This window comes from Phyllopteryx taeniolatus, chromosome 13, assembly GCF_024500385.1.
Source record: "Phyllopteryx taeniolatus isolate TA_2022b chromosome 13, UOR_Ptae_1.2, whole genome shotgun sequence".
Taxonomy (NCBI): Eukaryota; Metazoa; Chordata; class Actinopteri; order Syngnathiformes; family Syngnathidae; genus Phyllopteryx; species Phyllopteryx taeniolatus.
Genome location: NC_084514.1, coordinates 8,891,395 through 8,906,002, shown reverse-complemented (window position 1 = coordinate 8,906,002; position 14,608 = coordinate 8,891,395). Strand labels below are relative to the sequence as shown.

Below are 14,608 nucleotides of genomic sequence, written 5' to 3'. Positions count from 1 at the left end.
TCCGGCAAGGTGCTATTATCCTGCTTTAAACTGCTGTTCGATACCCGGGGAGACACTGCAGGGCAGAGCGGAGTCCACTGGGTCACCCTGTCACGTCGCCCGCTGCTACTTCTGTAGGAACAACAAAGCCCAGCTACAATAAGTATAATATAATAATAATATATTTATATGATATATATGTACAGTATATAGAACAGGATGTTATCATCAGGTGTTTGTTCCGCTTGTTGCCATGACAACAGCATCCCTCTCAGACCACCGCAATGACTTTAAATGTGTTTTTTTTTTTTTTTTTTCATTTAAAAACTGAAGACTTATAGACGTATGAAAGTGTGACCGAGCAAATTAAAGCGATTCGCAGATGATTTGTTCGTCTATCGCAGCTTTTTATGAATTATTATTGCGCAGTCGCTGGGCGACACCGGCTCATATACAGTATATACATACAATCTATTTAAATGTACATAAGCCTATATGTGCGCGTGAGGTTATTTCTGTTCTAATTTAACGCCACGAAATGGTTCTTTGTCTCTTCCATTACAAGATGTCTGCTCCGTTATTATTATGATTACAATTATGATGATTATTTGAGCCTAATATGAGCCTGTGTTTTCCTGTACATGTGAATATTCAATAAATGGCTGTCAAACCTGACTCGCTAATATTTGCATATTAATAATAGCAATTCAGCAGTGACGTCACGTTCAAATGTGATCACGTATCAAGTATTGCATATATTTTTTTATTAATTCAATTCAATACAAAAGTCATTCATATTTCAATGATATATTGCGTATGTCTTTATATTTAGTTCATGTGAGCAACAAAATAAAGAAGTGAAGGGAAAGCAGAGAGCTGATTGACTGAGTTGACTTCCTGTAAACTGATTGGTCCAGAAGTTGAGTTACTAAAATCTGATTGGATGAGAGGCGAGGGAGACAAAAAAAAGGTTGCACCAAAAAGTGATCATGTAACCGATAATTGAATAAATGTCTATCCATCCATTTTCTGATTTTTAAAATGAATTCATTTATATTTCAATTATAAATTGCATATTTATCTAATGTGAGCAACAAAATAAAGACGCCAAGGGAAGGTAGAGAACTGATTGGCTGAAAGTTGACTTGCTGAAAGCTCACGGCTGAATGTACACCCCTTGAAGCTGATTGGCCCACAAGTTGACTTGATGAAAACTGATTGGATGAGAGGCGAGTGCGACAAAAGATGCGAAATGTCGCTATGAAAGTGATAATTGAACTACTCATTTCATTCATTTCATATTTTAAAATTAAGTAATTCATATTTCAGATAGTGCACGTCTTATTTATTTAATGTGGGCCACAAACGAGAGAAGGGAAGGCAAGAGCCGATTGGCCGAAAGTTGACTTGCTGAAAGCCGATTGGCTGACAGTATGCTTGCTGGAAGCTGGTTGGTCGCAAAGTTGACTTCCTGAACTCTGATTGGACTGGATGTGAGGGAGCCAAAAAATGAGAGAAACATTACACTAAAAAGTGATGTAACTAACAGTTTAAAAAGTTTCATATTTTTTTAAAATTCACTCATTCGTAATTCAATGATATCGTGTATAGTCTTTATAGTTATTCAATTTGAGAACCCCCAAAAAAAGATACCGGAAAAGTAGTCAGCGATTCGATTGGCCGAAAGTGAACCTGCTGAAAGCTGATTGGCTTATAGTCGAGCGAGCAGTCGTTACCTACTTCCTCAAAGAGACACGCCCTCCCTCCCCTCGCCTACCAATGACAGCTGACTTCCTCACCTCGGGAGCCCCACTCACTTAGAACCGGAGCAGACGCACACAACCGAGTGACAGCACGGAAGCAACCCGGGCTAAGGCGCACTCGAAGCGGACACAAAAATGAAATCGATGGCCGCCTCGGTGAGCAACCAGGAGAAGCGCAAGCAGATCAGCATCCGCGGAATTGTGGGTGTGGAGAACGTGGCCGAGCTGAAGAAGGGCTTCAACCGCCACCTGCACTTCACGCTGGTCAAGGACCGGAACATCGCCACGCCGCGGGACTACTACTTCGCCCTGGCGCACACCGTCCGCGACCACCTGGTGAGCCGCTGGATCCGGACGCAGCAGTTCTACTACGAGGCGGACCCCAAGGTACACGCAATAAAGTTGGAGCGCTTAAAAAAAAACCCACTGTGGGCACTTCATTAGGTACACTTGCACACGCTAATGAACGGGTGGCCAAGATGAGCAAACAAAAAAAGCAATGTAAAAACAAAACAAAAAAAAGAGTTCATGGAAAAACGTTTCTTGAGTTATAAAATAATACATTCTCATTTTCACTTATTCTAATTTCATAATGCAATTAACTCGAATTAGCCAAATATTAAATACAATTTAAAAAAATGGTTGAGTATATATATATGTAAAATTGTTTATTTTACTAATAATTGTATTGTATTACTTTTGATAGATCAATTAGCCAATTATTTGACGAGAAATGAATACAAAACATTTTAAAAATGGTTTATTTTAATAATGTTAGTATTTATTTAATATAACAAATGAAATATTTGATAGAAATATTACGTTTTATTGTACACATAAAATTGCTTAATTTATTAATATACTTCTTGTATATCATAAATCAATTATACAATTATTTATTGAGAGATGATTTTTAAATGACACCAGGACCCTGAAAAGGATAAGATAATGGATGGATTTTTAAATCAATAAACAAAACAAATATTAGTTTATTTTAATAATAATGCTAATATTGTCTTATTTTGAAATTTTTATTTCTCATATTTAAATATATAGAAAATGTTTTAAAGTAAATGTAAAATGCTTTATTTTACACATATTCTTAATATTACTTATTACTTAAATCAATTAACTAATTATTTGTATTATTTTAAAAATGAATAGATACATGTAAAATAATTGTCTTAATAATAAACTAGTAAATCATTGTCATTTTTAAAATGCATTATCATTTATTTAATTATTAATCTGCCTAATATTTATAAAATAAATTCAAATTTTGAATGCACTGTATATGTAAAATGGTGTATTTTGTTAATATCTTTGATAATATATTCACTAATTATTTAATGAGTTAAAGTAAACAAAAATAAGTTTATTTGAAGGAAACACTAATTCCTTCTCATTTTTAAATGTTATTTATCATTTATTGGATTCCAATGAATTACTAAATATTTGATCAAATAAATACTAAACATGAATATTTAAAACCTTTTATTTTACGAATATATATTTATTTTATTATTTTGGATAAAGGGATACAAAAAAAATACACAATGAATCAATCCATGTATAAAATTGAAAGTAGTTTTTTTTTTTTTTTTTTTTGGATGATAAAATAATTCATTCAATTTTTTTTATGAATTGCCATGATACCTTGTAATATCCATGCTGTACATCGCAATATCAATATGTCTCCCCTTCCCCTTAGTTCATATCCTGAGTTATGCTTTTCTGGACAACATCGCGTCTTCGCTCAGTCCCTTGTGCCTTTTGGTGTTTTTGGCGGCGCTTTAATTCTTACTGTTTTCCCGCAACCGAGTGCAGAGAGTGTACTACCTGTCCCTGGAGTTCTACATGGGCCGGACGCTGCAGAACACCATGATCAACTTGGGTCTGCAAAACGCCTGTGACGAAGCCATCTACCAGGTCCGACCGGATCATATGCATACCACCGTGGCACGTGTTTGTTAGCGTGTCGTGTTGTTGATGTGTGCTCTGTAGCTGGGCCTAGACATGGAGGAGCTGGAGGAGGTGGAGGAGGACGCGGGCCTGGGCAACGGAGGCCTGGGCAGACTTGCAGGTAGAAGAAGGCTGAATTTGTTACGAAAGACGAACAATATGAAATATTTGACTGGATGCCCAGTCTCGGGAAGCTTTATGAGGGTGGAGCGTCTGTGGACACGAGCCAGATGTGTTGCAAAAGACTCTCAGCAGGCAGAATTAGTACGCAGGTGCCTCGAGATACGAGTGACCCGATTTACACATTTTTCCAGATACGAGCTGTTGTTCGGCCGATTTGACTTGCAAGCCCGGACAGACTTGCGATACAAGTGCAGTGGACTCAACACACTTTGCATTAAGCAACAGTTTAGCAAATAGTGAAAATTCTCCCTCCCCCCCAAAAAAGACACTACAATGGCCTTGCAGTGTATGCACGGTGACAAAAACTGTTTAATTCTTTTTAATTCCATTTAATTATGTCATTACTGTATGTTTTCATAAAGTGAAATATTATGGAGTGCTATTTTTAGCTATTGCAACACTTTTTGTTGTTTTTTTAGGGGAAGGCTTGAACGCATTAATGGCATTTCCATTCATTACAATTGGGGAAAATGATTTGAGAAACCCGCGTTTTGAGTTACAAGCGTGCTAAACTTGTATCTCAAGGCACCATTGTACGTACAAATTCATATGATGCATAACGACATATCGGTATATCGATGCAATGCATGGCTACATCGATGTGATAAATCGTACATAATGAAGACCTTAGTTCAGCTGGCATCAAAGCATGACAAACCAGCGCATCCGTTTGGCTTTTTCTTTGGCTTTTTAATTGTTGCTGTTGTTGTTTTACAACACTTGTGTCTGAAGAAGCAACCAGCATCCGTAATGACTGGTCTAAAAATGTCATTTTGTTGGTTTTCGCCCAGCCTGCTTCCTGGACTCCATGGCCACCCTGGGACTGGCGGCGTACGGTTACGGCATCCGCTACGAATACGGAATCTTTAACCAGAAAATTAGGGACGGCTGGCAGGTCAGTGCAACAAAAGCACCGGCTCACAGTGCAGCTTTTATCAGGCTTTTTTATTTTTTTATTATTATGAAATCAGGCACGGGGCCAAAGTAGAGTAGGTCGCCATGCAGCACGAGCTACTCATTAACAGTAACGTGTCTGTTGGAAGCACGCAGACAGAATGTCTACTTTTTTGCCCTTTTGGATTCCTGCTTATTTGCAGTTCAGGCCTCCAGTGCAAACATGCACTTTTGCAGGCAACATTTCATATTAGCAAAATGATCACGGTGATAAACGCGAATGGGAGTGCAACGTCTCAAAATATTAGGTACACTTGCATGATTTAACGAGAGCTAAAGCGGTAATACTTAAGATTATATATAATGCAGTTTTTCTTAAAGAGTACACAAATATTTGACAAAAAAAAATACAAACCTATTAAGAAATAATATTAAAATATTAGACAAAAAAAGTAAATATTTGAAGAAATACACAAATATTATGACATAAAACAAAATATTTGATAAAAAGAGGTTTTATTCTCAGGGGAAAATACATTAGTCAATAAATAATGTTGACAGAAAAAATATCTAATTATATATACTTGACAACAACAAACTACAGCAAAAAACAAGTAGTAGCCAAAAATATAAATAATTCAAACATGTTACATAAAAAACAAAATAAATAAATAAAAACAGGCTAAATGCATAGTCAGGAATATTTTTTTTTTTTACGTTTGGAAAATCTAAACACTATATATAAAAAAAACTGTGAAAAAAACAATCTTGGGCGGGAAAAAAGCCAAAATATGTTACAAAACAATATGAGCGAAACCTAATATTTAAAAAAAATAAATAAATAAATAAAAATTCAAAAAGTCTTTTTGAAAAGAATCTTTTTTTTTTTAGCGCCGTCGAATGCGTCTGACATCTTCCTCGTCATTGCTCATGCAGGTGGAGGAGGCAGACGATTGGCTGCGTCACGGCAACCCCTGGGAGAAGGCCCGCCCCGAGTACATGCTGCCCGTCCATTTCTACGGACGCGTGGAGGAGACCGAGGACGGCACCAAGTGGGTCGACACGCAGGTATACGTGTCGCATATTACTTGGTAAATAAAGTCCAACCATTGTGTGTCTGTGGGAGAGATGAAACGCTTCAATGTGTGGTTGTTGGTGCACCCCATTCCCTGCACACATTTATTGCTAATAAAGGCATTATGTTTAAATATGTTATCATACCAGGGGACCATTATAGTTTTAGGTTTTGGGGGGGGGGTGTCCATTTTTTTTAATGACAATTTTGGGGCCCTGCAACTTCATCGTGTGCATGCGTTTGACCCATTTAGGTGGTGCTGGCCATGCCGTACGACACGCCCATCCCGGGCTACATGAACAACACAGTCAACACGATGCGTTTGTGGTCCGCTCGCGCGCCCAACGACTTCAACTTGAGAGACTGTGAGCGTCCCGTTACTTTTTGCAAAACAGTTTCCTGTTTCTTAGTGAGGAAAGAGGTGCACCTTACAACAAAACGTGTTGCATTAAAAAAAAAAAAAAAAAAAAAAACATCAGCGTGTTTTAATGTGTGTGTCTACACAGTTAATGTGGGCGATTACATCCAGGCCGTCCTGGACCGCAATCTGGCTGAGAACATTTCCCGAGTGCTCTACCCCAACGACAACGTAAGCATAAAAATGCGACTGTCCCTTTAAGACGGTGGAAATGAAACTTCCTTCCTTTCCGTGTGTGTAAATGCGAGCGTGTGTCGTGTGTTCAGTTTTTCGAGGGCAAAGAGCTGCGTCTGAAGCAGGAGTACTTTGTGGTGGCCGCCACCCTGCAGGACATCATCCGCCGCTTCAAGACCACCAAGAAGGGGACGCCCGGACGCACCTCCTTTGACAGCTTCCCCGATAAAGTGAAGACCCCAAACAAGAAGCGCCGTTATAATCGCTTTTTGATGACGTTCCAAGTAGAAAAAAAACCACAGAAATATAAGTTGAACAATGAACATTTTCTCAATCAAAGGTGCATGACACCTCCATTGGGTTTGTTTGCCTTTTTCTAGGCTTAAAACAAATTGGGAATGACTGACCTACAGTAACCCATTCCACATCCCGACAGAGTTGGCGCACCCCCCGACCCCCTCGAACCTCCCTTTTTTTTTGTGATGGAAAATTCATGTTTTTATTATAGGTTGCCATCCAGCTGAACGACACCCACCCAGCCATGGCCATCCCCGAGCTGATGAGGATCTTCGTGGACATCGAGAAGATGGACTGGGACGTGGTGAGGCTCGTAGGGCGTTCTGGGGAGCCTCGGGGTGGGGTGTTCGCCGTCGTGAGCTGAAAAAGGTCAACAATGTCCCTAACAGGCCTGGGACCTGACCAAGCGCACCTTCGCCTACACCAACCACACGGTTCTCCCCGAGGCGCTGGAGCGCTGGCCCGTGGAGCTGATGGGGACCCTGCTGCCACGACACCTGCAGATCATCTACCGGATCAACCAGAGCCACCTGGATGTGAGCGCCACGCACGCTGCACTAAATATTGCAAGAAATACCAAACTATTAGGAGAAACAACACAAATATTTGGAAAAAAATATGCAAATATTAGTAGAAAAAGAAAACTATTTGACCAAAAAAACTATCAATATTAGGGGGGAAAAATATATATTATTGTATGGGGGAGTGGACTAAATATAATTAAAGGACCCAAAATATTAGTCAATAAAAAACAATATTTGAAATTTTTTTTTTTTAAACTATCTGTGTGTGTGTATATAATATATATATATATTTTAATATAATACTACATGTTGGACAAAAATATTGGAAGAAAAATGCACAAATATTAATAAAAAGAAAATACATTAGACAATAAATTGAAGCCCAAAATATTTACTTTATTATATTTAATATATACCTCCTTCATTTGAAAGGGAATAAAAAAACATGACAGCAAAAATATTAGGAAATGATACAAAGATGTTAGACAAAAAAGTGCGAAAAGATATTGGGAGAAAAATAAACAAATATTGTATTACTAGAAATTACTTGTACATTGGATAATAAATAAAACAAATATTAAATAAATTATTTAGTTAATTCAATAAATATTGGAATTATTAGAATAAAAGTGAAAAAATATTTATAAATAATTCAAACTTGTGAGACAAAAATACACTGGATGACAAATAAACAAATCTTGTTAGTTAAAAAAAAAAAAAAAACATTAAATGATCCAAATGAAAACCAAAAATATGTAGAAAGAAATATAAAAATTATTTGAAAAATACAAAAATATCTTGAAAAATACTAAAATATTTGACCTCACCTAACTATTAGAAGAAACGTATATATAAAACAGTACGACAAAAACATTTGAAGATAAAACAACACGTCAGACACAAAAAAAATGTGCAAAACAAATAAATGATAAAAACAAAAATATTAGGACAAAAAAGTAAATATTGGGAAAAAAATATTAGGGTAAACAGTTTGTATTACAAAAAGGCAAACATATTATAAATAGCTACATGTTATTCTTTTAAATGAAAATATCAAAACAATAAATAAATAACGTGGCACACACACGCTACACATGCAGGCATTCTGCTTGCCTGTACAGGCCAAGAACTTTCATGGCCATTTGCTTGTTGGTTATTCCCACTTACACAACAACTGCTTGAACAGGTTTGAAAAAATGCCGTGAAGTGGTCAAGGAAGAAGGAAATGGAATTTTGATCTGTCTGGCTGGCTTCTTTTTTTTTTTTCTTCTCCCCTCATCCCCCACGCAGAGGATCGCGTCGCTCTTCCCCAACGACGTGGACAAGCTGAGGAAGATGTCTCTGATCGAGGAGGAGGGAGGCAAGCGGGTGAACATGGCGCACCTCTGCATCGTGGGCTCGCACGCCGTCAACGGAGTCGCTCAGATACACTCCAACATCATCAAGACCCAAGTGTAAGCGCGTGAATCTATGACAAAAAAAACAAACAAACAAAAAACATTTTAATTTGATTACATCATTTTGATTTATAGTTTTATTTTTCATTTTATTTTTATGTATTTATTATAAATTTTTACCTGCAGTCACGCAAAAAAATTATTAGACCACCCTAGTTTCTTCAGGTTCCTGTTTTTTGTTCATTTTTATTTGTATTTTCATTGATAGTTTGTTTGATTGTTTAATTTTTTATTTCATGTTAATTTTGATTCTTAGTTTACCTTATTTTGATTTGTAAATATGTTTTTGTAAGTTATTTTCTTTTTTACTTTTTATTTTCTGTTCAATTGTAGTTTGTCATTTTTTTTCATGTTTTTTATTTTTTTTTTTATTTGGTATTCTGAGACTGCACATACTTTTACTTTTATTTCATGTCACAAATTCGTGTGAGTGCTATTTGTACAGCTGTCGGGTTTCCTTGTCGCTTCCTCAAAACGAGCCGAATGCAACAAAATGACCAAACGCCACTCGAGTGTGTCTTCATACGCCACTCGAGTGTGTCTTCATACCACACTGCAACGTTTGCACATCTCCTGTTACAAACTCTCAACTGTAACACTCGCGGTCGCTTGTTCCTAGGCAGACTTCATAGGACTGGATTTATTCCCGTTCTTGTAAATTCTGACTATGTTGCGCCGCGATGTCGTGTTTCTCCTCACAGTTTCCGGAACTTCAGCGAACTGGAGCCGGAGAAGTTCCAGAACAAGACCAACGGCATCACACCCAGACGCTGGCTGCTGCTGTGCAACCCCGGACTGGCCGAGCTCATCGCTGAGGTCTCACTTGACGCAATACACCATCCTCTTGTGTTATCCCACCCCCCATAATCAATATCCGTCTCCTCGTTTAGGTGATCGGCGAGGACTACGTAAAGGACCTCAGCCAACTGCAGACCCTTAACAAATTTGTGGACGACACCACTTTCATCCAGGATGTCTCCAAAGTGAAACAGGTGCACCTCCAAATCTCAAAAAACATTCCAAACAAAGCCATCTGCAGCCAATAAAGACATTGGCGTGGCGTTAAAATCTATACAGTGGTGCCTTGAGATACGAGTGACACAACTTACAAGTTTTTTTTTTTAGGTACAAACTGTCGATCGGAGCATTTTTTTAAAAAATTGTCTTTGTGAGGGCAAACTACGAGCCCTGTATGGTGGCTTGTGACTCAAATCACTTCACAATAAAGTGGCAGTTTGGCAGATATAATTTGTAAATATTCTTTAAAAAAAAAAAAAACTCCCAGGTGACGTTTACTACGAGATAAACCTAAAAAAAAAACTTAAACATAAAACAGAGAATTGCACCTCGTGCCTTTAAAACAACAACATAGCCTCCGCTAGCATCATGCTAACAGATAATGGGGAAACAGCATTATGTGCATTATGCCAGGCTAAGAAATAGCAACTATGCGGTTGTGTAATAACCCACCAAACCATGAATATTTGAACACACACAGTGAAACAACACATGTAGACAGACAATATAACAATACTCACAACCATATATTAATCTTCTGCGGAGAACAACTAATATTAGTGCGGCTTACTGAGGAATGAGGAGTATCTGTATGTCTCTATTATACTGCCCCCTTTTGGCCAAGGAGCTCACACCAGAAGGAGCAGCACAAAGTCCATTGAATTGACACCAAAAAAAAAGGCAAAAACAGTTTAATCATTTACATTCTAATTAATTATGTCAATATTGTATGTTTTTTTTTTTTTTTTTTTTAAGTGCAATCTTACACAGTGCTGTTTGTCTTCAAAACACATTACAATTTGTTTTTCTTAATTTTTTTTGTGAGGGGGTGCCTGGAACAGATTAATAGCATTTGACTTTGTTTATATGTCGTGAAAGCGGGTGCACCAAATTCTGTCAGGATGGTCAATCTACGCACCCCCTTCAACATACCGAAAAACGATGGCACATCCCAGCTCTCACGCACACGCCCAAAAGCTTGTGTGGTTGTTTACCTAATCTTCGGTCCAAGTGTGTGTGTATATGCCGCAAACTCCTGGTGCACAAACTTGTGCGTGTCGAAAATTCAGTTTTTAGTCATTAATGTGTTGTTGCAACATGCCCCAAGTGCAATTAAAAGAAGTCTGTGTGTGTGTGTGTGTGTGTGTGTGTGTGTGTGTGTGTGCGTGCGTGCATGACTCAGGACTGCAAGGTGAAGTTCGCCCAGTACCTGGAGAAGGAGTACCGGGTGAGGATCAACGCGGCGTCCATGTTCGACGTGCACGTGAAGAGGATCCACGAGTACAAGCGGCAGCTGCTCAACTGCCTGCACATCGTCACCATGTACAACCGTGCGTACGCTACTCACGGATCAATGTTGTTGTCACCTCCCTCAGGGAAAACATCACGCTGACACACTACTGCAAGTCCAAACAAGCACATGCTTCTCGACGTGCACAGGGAATTTTCCACTGGCTTGTAGGCGGGGGCTTAAATTACCACACACTTTCACTTTGTCTATATTATTACGCAATATGTACTTTATCGAGGTGTACAGACTCATATTTTGTTTTATTTCTCTTTATATGCTGACATATTAACTTACTATTATGACACATGAACATGACTTTTCCCAATACTCGGGGCATGGCGAAAGCTATGCGGTCATCCATAAAACCCAAAACTAAGCCTGATAAATACCTGCCCTAGATCAGGTTATGCGGTCGTTAGCATAAACATTTTTAAATGCTCAAAAATTAGACCAAAATCAAAACTAACCCAGATAAATGCAGCCTCTGGATAAAGCTGTGCGGTTGTCCGCCTAGCCTTTTGAATAAGTTGAAAATAAAAACATTGAACTCATCCACATAAATGCAGGCTCTGGAAAAAAAGCCATCTGCATAGTCGTTTAAAACACTTCAAAATCAGCAAATATCAAAAGTAACCCAGATAAACACCATTTATGGATAAAGCTATGCAGCCCTCCTCATGGTCATTTTAACGTGTCAAAAATGAATAAAAACCATAACTAAACAAAAACAATTGCAGCCCTCAAAAATTTGAAATAAAAAAAAAAAAAGGACACTAACCAAGATAAATGCTGGATCAGGAGTCAGGATAAAGCTATGTAATCGTTATAAAGTAATCGTTATAAAGCCATCCATAAAAAAAAAGGAAACAAACCCATATAAATCTATGGCTAAAGCTATGCGGATGTCCACATAGTCAAACCTGACTTTTGCTCATTGTGGCATAAATGCTGCTTAGGTTTGTCAGCCGTGCTAATAAATAAGTTTTGTGTTGTCCCGCAGGCATCAAAAAGAACCCGTCCACACCTTTTGTACCTCGAACCGTGATCATCGGGGGAAAGGTTCATTCTCCAATCACACACACACACACACATACATACATACCTATGCACATAGATAAGTGAGCCGCTGTCGCCTCCTGCAGGCCGCCCCGGGGTACCACATGGCAAAGATGATCATCAAGCTGATCACGTCTGTGGCGGCGGTGGTCAACAACGACCCGGTGGTGGGAAGCAAGCTGAAGGTCATCTTCCTGGAGAACTACAGAGTCTCCCTGGCTGAGAAAGGTCTGCACTTTTATTTAGTACTTATTTTTCATAATATTATTACCTATTTTTATTATTTTCTAACTAGCTGGCTCTGGCTAGGTGGTAAAAAAAAAATCATCAGATTAAACTAAAACAGACCTAATGCATAATAAAGCAAATTTATATTTAAAAATTTAATTTTCAGTACAGTATATATTATTGTATATCTCTTTTTTTGGTATATTTTATTTTATAATTTTTTGGATCTGACCCCTTAAATGTAAACTAAGACATTATCATAAATTACGCCGCCAGAATTAAAGACACAAATCATCATGTTAACCTATATATTTTTCAATTGTACATTGTATACTTTTATGATACATAAAAAGTAAAATATTTTTCAAATCTTTTTTATTTTTCTGGTTCGAGTTTATTAAAGGTGAGGAAAAAACATCAGATTAACCTATCATGGACCTAATGCTGAAAAAAATAACTCTTATAGTTCAACAAATATTTGTATTATGTAATATATTGTTCCGTATTCCAATTAAGAGGTGCAATGATTAATCAATTAATAATAGAGCAGACTGATAAACTTTGTTTCATCAAAATAAGATATTTGCAAACGTCGTTCACTTTTGCCTATTTTCAGATATTTAATGGACCAAACCAGTAACTTAATCATAATCAATATTTTGATTTTCTGCACAGTCAATTGAAATAATTTCCTGTTTTTAAATAAAGGGATGGAAATTCTTTTATTTATTTTTATTTTTTTTAAGGAATCCAATTCATCGATTAATCGAAAGAATAATCGACAGATTATTATTTCAAAGTAATCGTTATTTTTAGACCTAATTTCAAGTGTATATAGTTAATGTATTTTTTAATGAGTGTTATCTGGCTAATATTAACACACACAAAAAAAGTAGAGTTTTATAATTCCCACGTGTATGTCTTTTGTCGCCGGTCAGTGATCCCGGCCACAGACCTGTCGGAGCAGATCTCGACGGCGGGCACCGAGGCGTCGGGCACGGGCAACATGAAGTTCATGCTGAACGGCGCACTCACCATCGGCACAATGGACGGCGCCAACGTGGAGATGGCCGAGGAGGCCGGCATAGAAAACCTCTTCATCTTCGGCATGAGAGTGGAAGACGTGGCAGAGATGGACAAAAAGGGGTAGCCAAAAAAACGAAATAATATTTTTAAAAAGGTGCCTTGTCTTGGTATTATATTTCACGTTTTCTTAAGATATGACGCCATGTCTTACTACAAGAAGATCCCGGAGCTGAAACAAGTGATGGACCAGATCACAAGCGGATTCTTCAGTCCCAAAAATCCAGATTTGTTCAAGGATTTGACCGAAATGCTCTTCAAACATGACCGGTGGGCTGCAAACAAAAATGGACAACTTTTAAAAACTCGTCTTTATTATTATTATTTTGTTTTTTTAAACGAATCAAATGTGCTTGTGTTGTTCTTCAGGTTCAAAGTATTTGCCGACTTTGAAGCGTATCTGAAATGTCAAGAGAGAGTCAGCAAACTCTATAAGGTAATGTGGATCTCATGAATGAACCGTTTTGCAGTTTTCAATTACATTTTTTGCACTTTTCAAAGGTAAGGAAGTTAAGGCTACATGATTGCAACCGGCCTGTATAAATATAGGCTCTCCATGAGTCGTCATTACAATTCCTAAATCTAAAGTAACCCAGATAAATGAAGGCTATGATTAAAGCTATGCGGCGGTCCACATAGTCATTTGAATACGCCAAAAATTGGCCAAATATAAAAACTTACCCAGTCAAATGCAAATGGTTGCAAATGTTTGCATACCTGACTGTTTTTTTTTATTTTTTATTTTCTGGTCCAGAATCCCAAGGAGTGGACCAAGATGGTGGTGAAGAACATCGCGGCGACAGGAAAGTTCTCCAGCGACCGAACCATCGCAGAGTACGCCACGGAGGTGTGGGGCGTGGAGCCCACCGACCTCAAGATCCCCCCGCCCAGCGAGCCCCGAGAAGCCATCGAGAAGACTGCCCGAGAGCTCAAGAAAATGTGAAAGCTGCCTTGGGTCTTCTCTGTTTACGTAACAGCTCCATGCACGCCCCCCCAAAAAAATCAGGAAGTAAGCACTTCGCTTTATCTTGGCCAGGGGGAAAAAAAATAACTTTTTTTATTTTTTTTGGAATCACCAAAGCACTAACACTTATCTGTTACAGCTTTCTCACTTTGCAAAATGTATTCACTCAGACAGGGGGAGGTGTTAGGAAAAAAACAGAACACGAGTTATTTGGACATTCTAGATTCACTGCTAGAAGAGAGT

At 38.1% G+C, this 14,608-nt stretch overlaps 1 protein-coding gene across 1 annotated transcript; it reads left to right on the top strand.

Moving 5' to 3' along the window:
* Window positions 1-1,775: 1,775 nt before the first annotated feature.
* On the top strand, window positions 1,776-14,492 carry pygl (phosphorylase, glycogen, liver). Its single transcript, XM_061793876.1, has 20 exons — window positions 1,776-2,129; window positions 3,570-3,671; window positions 3,747-3,825; window positions 4,679-4,782; window positions 5,718-5,849; window positions 6,110-6,221; window positions 6,363-6,445; window positions 6,541-6,678; window positions 6,957-7,049; window positions 7,135-7,281; window positions 8,560-8,723; window positions 9,428-9,542; window positions 9,617-9,718; window positions 10,927-11,074; window positions 12,035-12,093; window positions 12,177-12,318; window positions 13,257-13,464; window positions 13,537-13,671; window positions 13,771-13,837; window positions 14,156-14,492. The coding sequence occupies exons 1-20, from the start codon at window positions 1,878-1,880 to the stop codon at window positions 14,342-14,344; spliced, it is 2,571 nt and encodes an 856-aa protein (XP_061649860.1). The 5' UTR covers window positions 1,776-1,877; the 3' UTR covers window positions 14,345-14,492.
* The last annotated feature ends 116 nt before the right edge of the window (window positions 14,493-14,608 follow it).

Bases quoted from the DNA above. Each gene is read 5' to 3' on its own strand.
- pygl (XM_061793876.1), top strand. From the start codon at position 1,878: ATGAAATCGATGGCCGCCTCGGTGAGCAACCAGGAGAAGCGCAAGCAG. The intron at 3,672-3,746 runs GTCCGACCGGAT...TGTGCTCTGTAG, and splicing joins GTGACGAAGCCATCTACCAG to CTGGGCCTAGACATGGAGGA. The intron at 3,826-4,678 runs GTAGAAGAAGGC...GTTTTCGCCCAG, and splicing joins AGGCCTGGGCAGACTTGCAG to CCTGCTTCCTGGACTCCATG.